The sequence below is a fragment of the Cyprinodon variegatus genome, unplaced genomic scaffold (assembly GCF_000732505.1).
Source record: "Cyprinodon variegatus isolate N-32 unplaced genomic scaffold, C_variegatus-1.0 Scaffold89, whole genome shotgun sequence".
In the NCBI taxonomy this organism is placed as follows: domain Eukaryota; kingdom Metazoa; phylum Chordata; class Actinopteri; order Cyprinodontiformes; family Cyprinodontidae; genus Cyprinodon; species Cyprinodon variegatus.
In genome coordinates this window covers 1,552,885-1,560,644 of record NW_015150542.1, presented here as the reverse complement: position 1 = coordinate 1,560,644, position 7,760 = coordinate 1,552,885, and the positions used below count along the sequence as shown (strand labels likewise).

General features: G+C 39.3%; 1 protein-coding gene across 1 annotated transcript in view; it reads left to right on the top strand.

The window, feature by feature from the left end:
* The window catches only part of wdfy3 (WD repeat and FYVE domain containing 3), a 93,124-nt gene that overhangs the window by 31,572 nt on the left and 53,792 nt on the right, over positions 1-7,760 (top strand). Inside the window, exons 14-17 of the mRNA XM_015373615.1 lie at positions 872-1,061; positions 1,180-1,394; positions 1,766-1,878; positions 5,415-5,652. Of these exons, the coding sequence (XP_015229101.1) occupies positions 872-1,061; positions 1,180-1,394; positions 1,766-1,878; positions 5,415-5,652 (756 nt within the window). The remainder of the gene's footprint in view (positions 1-871; positions 1,062-1,179; positions 1,395-1,765; positions 1,879-5,414; positions 5,653-7,760) is intronic.

Sequence of the window (7,760 nt, the reverse complement as noted above, 5' to 3'; positions counted from 1 at the left end):
TCGCTTAAGGATTTTTCTTTTTCATTTTCTCCGCTAATTATTAAGGAAAGCAATAAGTACAAACAGGGAATTTTTTCTTGGCTATGTGCAAAGCAACCCTGTTCCTTTCCTGTCATATGCGGTGCTTTGCGCAAAAGATGCTTCTACAGTTAACTGTTTCTTAGCTGAGGTTTGCTGGTCAGTTCAGGTTCGTTTGTCCCGGAGAGACTGGCGTTTTAGATGTTGGCAAAAGGTTAGTGATGCTGCTGCCTTTAAATGAGATGGTCTTTAGGCAAATGTTGCAGCGTGGGTCTCAAACCCAGGCCAGCTTCCTCACTGAACGATTCTGCCATTGCCACGTTTTTCTTTTTGTATTGCTTTTTTATCTATTAACTGATTGTCACTCTTGAACTGCGGACCTTTGCAGCTCGTTCAGATTTTTCTCGAGGCCTTTCTGTTTTTGTTTTTCAAAACATTTAGAAAACTGTGGATCGGGTTCATTCCACTATAGATTCACTTATTTCTTAAATCTTATTAAATCTGTACACGTTTGCTAAAATTTAGTGTTAAAATAAGTGGGAAAAAAACATCTAGAAGTATAAATATGTAGTTAGGGAGTGTAACTTAATCCAAAAGATTGAGTTTTTGCATCTTTTTGGATGAACTTTAGTTAAAATGTGACTCCTGTTTCATTCTGGGCTCTACAGGTTGTTTCAGGGGGTTTTACCAGTCCGTCTGGGGCTGAAGAGCTTTGAAATGTGGGGAAAACAAGCTCTGATTTTGGATTTATGCTGGATGCATTGAGTTAAACAGCAGAGGAGTGACATTCTGAGGCAGGGGAACGTTTTTTCTTTTAAATCACTGAACTTCTTGGTTTGTTTTTTGCTCTTAGGCATGGTTACTATGGCACATCGGGCCCCTCTGCCCCAGTCAAAGCCCTGACGGACCTCAAACTCCACTTGGTGAACCCTTCCCACCCTGCTTCTTTCCCATCCTCATCCGATTTGGTAGTCATCCACCCAGGGGCCGTTTTAGCCATGTTGGATCTCCTCCCCTCTGTCTCCTCTGAGAGTCAGCCGGAGGTGAGAAAGCAGACTTCAGAATAAAAGAAAAATCATTCCATGCCAGAGATCATGAAAAAAGACGTTCAAACATACGACAGAGTTTTTCTCAGTTTCTAAGTCTTCTTTTCTCCTCCAGCATGCCCTCGACCTCCAGCTCGCTGTTGCCAACATCCTCCAGCTCCTGGTGAACAGCGAGAGGAACCAGCAGGTGTTGTGTGAAGCCTGCCTCCACCAGCGGCTGCTGCAGCGTTGTAGTCAGGCCCTCGGGGATGAAGACCACCCGCTGCACCCTCCACTGCAGAGGATGTTCGAGAGGCTGGCTTCGCAGGCCCTGCAGCCGATCGCACTCAGGTACCGCCGCCAGTTTCTGGTGGTTTAATTACTCCTCCGCTTCTTTCCAACTCAAGTATGAAACACATTGATGATGAACTGATAAAGCAGCTTAGGAGCAGTGAGATATGCTAGATTTCTCTGGAAATGTTTCAGGTAGGCATCTCTGGCTTGAATTGTGCTGGATGGGAAGAAGCATCTTTTCTTTCGTTTTTTTTTTTACTTAATCTTGTGTGTGCTTTGCTATTGTTGCGACAAACCTCCCATCTTTCTCAATGATCTTATCTCAGTTTGTTATTTTTCTGCAAAGCTATAAAATCAGCAGAGTGGATGCTTTTCTAGTTGACTGTTTTTCTTGTTTCTTCTGATGTTCTGGTAAATTTCTCCTGCAGGGAATTTTTACGTCTCGGAAACCCTCTGAACTGCGGTGCCTGGGACAAGAAGCTCCTGAAGCAGTACCGGGTCCACAAACCAAGCTCCCTTGGCTATGATGCGGAAATGAGAAGTAGGTTTCTCCTCTACGTCCTCCCAATCTGTTCCAGTGTTCCTAATTGGATGCATATGCAAAGAGCAGGAGAGCAGAAAGTTATAAAGACTTCACAGTAGAATGCAGCTTTAAAAAAGTTGTTGCCCTCAGTTTATCATCCTTAAAACAATCTAGTTAGATTTAAGAGAATATTATTAAGCCCTTTATTAATTTAAAAAAGTGTTTTAATGTTTTTATTAATGCATTTCCTAAAAGGTTAGGTTAATTATGAACAACGTCTACACTGCTTGGATAGAATTAAGTAGAAATAATGTTTCTGTCTTAACACTACTCAGCCTTTTAGGTGCATTATCAATGCTGAATAATCATTAGAATTAAGAGGAACCTTTTTTGTCTTGCTATATTCTAATTTAATAAGATGAAATTGGTAATTTTTACAGCTGAAGCACACGGTTCGTGAAATCATCACTTGACTTAGTAGCTAAACATTTCTCTCCAAAACATGTTGGACGGACTTAAAGAGAGGTGGATTTTTCCAGAAGATTTTTCAGCCTGGTAGAAAGCCAGATGAACCTTCTTAGGATAAGAGAAAGCCAATCAAAGATCTGCCTGTTAAAATAAAGATCTGCCTGGATCTGATCTGAATACTTTGGTTCGTTTCCTGCTAACAGCTGGTAGCCTTTGTAATTTCCTGGGCTCCTCAGCAGGTCTTAATTGCTTATTGTGTCTCCTCCCGGTTCATAGTGGATAATAAGTCCCCTCTAATTACTGCTGTATGCAAACAGCCTCTGGTTGGGCGCATTCTGTTGTTGTTTGGGTTATTAGCTCCTATAAGTCTTCCCTAGCTTTAATCTGTGCTTGTCGCTACTGCTAATCCTTGATAAATAATGGATTTTGTTTTCAGAGGAAGGTGAAATATTAAACCTTTGTCCAGGAGTTTGTTCTGGACCTTTGGGACAATAAACAGATGATTTAGAGCTGTTTGCTAACAGAGGTGCTTACAGCTCCCTGTGGAGCCGTTCAGACCTGACATTCACATGGATCCTGGCTGATTTAGTTACAAGAGGCAGCTTTAAGTCGGATTCTTCACACCTGCCAGGAAAATCTTTTCTGTGTTTATTGAATGTTGAAATTTTAGTTTAGTGTTTGATGATTGTTAAATACCTCTGGCCTGTGCTGCTTCCTGGTAGCCTTGAGCTTTGTTTCTTCACACTCTTCATAGTGCGTGAAGGTGAAGCATCCGGCCGTTCAGCTCATGGATTGATCCTCCATATTTTCAGCAGAATGGCGTCACCTAGGTCAGGGTTCTGCAATCTTTAAAACGCAAAGAGCCATTTTACACGACACCCAGCAAAATAAGTCGTTTATAGCCCCAAAATATTACATGATGCTAAATAAATAAATCAAAACTTCGTATTTTTCTGAAATATATGCTATAGGAAATCTGTTGCCATTTTATTTAACATTAAAAATTTTATTTGCATTTTTAGTTTTTAACTCTTTAGCACCAAACGTGTCATATTTGAGTTTTTGCGACCTTTAAATCATGAGTGTGTTTTGTTCTAGAAAAAACTGATTTACACAATCAGACACATGTAGTAAACATAAAATCCATAATAAGTTGTTAGAAAGGCCTAATGTATCACAAATGACACAAATAATTTCTCACTTATATTATTCATTTTTTTTGTCAGAATGCTTGATGACATTAGTTTTAGAAAATAATATTTTTTTGTGTGTGTGTTCCATGGTTTATTGGGGTTAAAATAAGGAAAAACATAAATGTTTCACAAAGAGGAAGCATGGATTTTTATTTTTAAGTTACTATTTTATGTAAAAAAAAAAGAAAAAAAGAAAAAAATGTTTTTAAACTAATGACCAATGATCTAAAACACATTTCTGGTTCTTTGAAGTCATTATCTTGTCTTTCTAAAGTGTATAAGATCGTTTTCTTCAATATACTAAACAATTAGTTGGTGGTTTAATGTTTTTAGTCCATATAAAGAGCCATTGTAGAGGGTCAAAAGGATCAAAAGACTGAACTGCAGTTCGTAGACATAGGGAGCTCCCCATATGTTACTATTATATAGTTATGACAGAGTTAGCAATTAGTAGGTGTTGCAACTTAATGGCGAGCCCATCTGACACCTGCTCATGTTATAGAAATGAGTTATAGAAATGGCCAAAACATGGTCACATGGTGTTTCATCCACAAGACAAAAAACATTTTATTGTAAACAAATAAAATGAGATTTAAAATTCCACCTGACATGTTTCACTCTGCGGGAGTAGTGCAACAACAGGTATTAATTTTTAGCCGCACCCCCTAACAGCCGGAATCATTGGAAACTTGAGGCTCAGACCTGTCCAAGAACGGGTTGAGGGAATTGTGCGACTATTTCAAGTGACGTAACAGGCATGCGTTACATAAGCTTGCTCTGTTATTCTTATTTTCTTTTCAGTTTGTTGATATTATTGGTAAATTTCAATGAAACAAAGGCTAAATCTTAGGAGAAAAGGCTTTGTCTTATGCCGAAGGTCTCCAGTAATGTAAATCAGCATAATTGCCCGGCCAGATTCCCTTTTATGAGTGAAAAAAAAAGTATTGTGCACAATTTTGCCACTTTTGGCACCACTGTGCCAAAATCAATTATTCAGTCAATATTAGCTTTATATTCAAGAGGCGATATATTTAAAACGTCTATATATTTTCAATTCTGAGGGTTCATGCCAAGTTTCAAATGGTTCTTCATGGTGTTTTGCAGTGTTTATTTTGGGAAAATTTTTTTGAGGATACTTTTTTTTTTTTCTTTCTTAGTTAAATCACCTTAAATCAAACATGGTGACATTTAAAATAGTGGTTCCACCAGAAAAATGTTCCTCAATGCCTTTCTGTCATACAAATGCAAACAATTGTATTTCCAATTGATAGTTTTGGAGCTGTACTTGCTTTAACTCATTAATGTAATTTCAGGCAGAATTTGCTCTCAAGACCCTCAGGGCTTAAGGGGTTAATAATATTTTATTTTACCAGAAATAATCCAGGTAATGATTCTGTTGTTTTATTTTAGTGATTTTATGTGGTCCTTTATTATGGCTCCTACTGTGTTGTGCTTGGATTGCTGACATAAAGCTAATGAAAATGTCAATAATCTTCACAAGGGTAAGTGAGGCAGTCATGAGGTGTGTGTTAGGAGTAGTGGATGGTAGGAGTGATCACCTTTGAGTCACTTTTTTGCAAAGGTGATGGGCATTTTAAGAGAAAAGGCTAAACAAAAGCCTTCAGGACTAGGATAGATGGTGGAGCCGGAGAGTTGGAGACTAGGAGGAAGAGCTTAAGTTTGAATAATAAGAAGATATCTTGGGCAGTCAAAATGGAAAGTGTCTGGGAACTAAAGCAAAAGAATTGTTTCAGCTTTAATCATGGATGTTTTTTTTTGTTTTTAAGAATCAATGTAGACTACTAAATAATCAGTTTTTACTATCTATTCTTGAGTTGTTCAGTCGTCCCTTATACGCTGCTGATTGTCCCGTTGTTCTCTCTGGCTTTACAGACAGCATGACTCTGTCCATGGAGGGCTTCGGCCCCGACAGCGTCTTCACCACACCGGCGGAGGACAACGGTCAGTACCGCATCAGCCGTAGCCTGGTGCGCTCCGCCGAGGACAGCACCGTGCCCCTCACCCGAGTCAAGTGCCTGGTTTCCATGACTACGCCCCACGACATCCGGCTGCATGGATCAGCCGTCACTCCAGCGTTTGTGGAGTTCGACAGCTCGCTGGAAGGCTTTGGGTAAGTCAACATTATCGTCCCTCATTTTTAAAATTTTTTTTATTGCAGAATAATACATAAAATAAAGCAGTTGGTGCAAAACAATTATGTTGAAGCTAGGGCTCTGTGATATGGGTTTAAGGTCTAATCTCAAACCAAATCCAGTGAATCAATTTTTTTTCTCAATATTTACCGTAATTTAAAGGGTAATGAAATTGAAGCTGTAAAAGATCCTTGTTAGATAATAATGCTTTACAACAATCAACAAAATTGTAACACTCGAAATGTTTGCAGCTCTGGGTTTTACACAGTGAGCTAGTTAAGCAGTTATATCAGGAACGCTTAGTGACCTTTCATTTTGGAAATCGAAATTACATTGAACAGCTTTAAAAAGGCCAGGTAATGAATGGCTGAAAAGTCCCCACTTTGGACACCAGAAATCAAGTTGGATGGTGAAAACTTTTGAGTCCTTCCTATTAACTTCAGATGTACTTTTTGAAAATAGAATTGGTGCAGCAGATGTTGTCCATTCATTCTTGGAATTTCCAAACAGATAGTTTTTTTTGTTACCGGTGACACACGCCTCAGGGCGCCTCGTTATTTCTCCGTGCAATGAAACATGTTTTTTTTCTTCTTTTACTTCACAGCAGCTTCAACTGTCTCATCAGGAGACTGTTATTGGCCTGCAGTGGTGCAGCTCCGCATACAAATAGGCTTATTTTCTGCTTTTTATGTCACGCCGACTCCCTTTTGCCGCTCCGCGTGTGCTGCTGACAGACCCCACTCCCCCACCTCCATACCCCCCACAGTTAACAGTGTGTTTGGTGCCAGTGGATGTTAGTGCATAAAATATGTTCCTATGAATATGACCTTGGCGATTTGCTTCCACATTACGGTAGACATGCCTCACAAATTGGCTTCTTATTATTGAATCTACAAAGTGGTAACACACAGTTAAGGCTGAAAATTATATATATTAATATGTATGTTTATATGTATGTATATAAAATTAGTAAAATTTCTTGTTTAATCAGCACTTTTTAATAAATATATTACAATAAATTATATAGAAGCACATACCTGGCCATACATTTAATATTACTCCTTTTTTTTTTTTTTTTTACTTCCATTTCCTTTTGTTAAACATAGACGTGTGTAGTGTCTACTGAAACATGGCTAACGGCTAAACCATTTCTGCAAAAACGCCATTAATAGAAAGAAATTGTATCACCACAAAACCTTAAAGAAACCACTCAGGATTCAAACAGCAAAATTGAGCAACCCCAATTATCTCTCATGATCGGAAAGCTTTATTTATAAACCGTGTTACTCTAGCCATTCTTTCTTTTCTCCAAATTCTGTGCTATTAGTACCATATTTGCTGAAAAACTGTGTCCCAAGGTGCTTTATAAGCTTTTTCCCAGAGAGTTTACAGATTTTTGATCAGGAGTTGATCAGTGTGTGATTGGTAGTTGGGTTGTTTTATTGTGAAACCTAACTAGATTCTGGTGGCTCTGAGGATGTAAGTGAGATTGTTTCTGCCAATCCAACTGTAGTTATTGATCGATGAACGGATCAGACACCTGTTAGTTGATGTCGGGGGGGGTATTCTCTCTGCTTAGATTACCGTATTTTCACGACTATAAGGCACATATAAACGTCTTTTTTTCCCCTCAAAATGTGCCGCGCGCCCTATAGTGCGGTGCGCCCTATGTGTGTTGTTACTGCGGACCTTGTTGAGACCACCATGAGAACGTTAAAGGGGGAAGTGTGGGCGTGGATTGTGAATAAAAGAACAGGTAAGTGCTTTATGCAGAACTCCTCATCTCCTCATTGAGGAGATGATGAAAGAGTGGCTGAGGGAGGTGAATGTAAGGAGACCAGGTGGTTTTTTCCACGCATCACCATCGCTGTTAATCTGTGACTCCTAGCGTGCCCATCTCACAGCTGATGTGAAAAACATGGTGAAACAAATGAACGCTGTGCTTGCTGTTATTCCGGGAGGTCTGACAAAGGAACTTAAACCGCTCGACATCGGTGTGAACCGGCCGTTCAAAGTAATGCTGCGTTCACACCGGACGCAGCAAGAGCAGCAAAATGTTTTTAAGTGAGAAAATCCACCTGAAAGC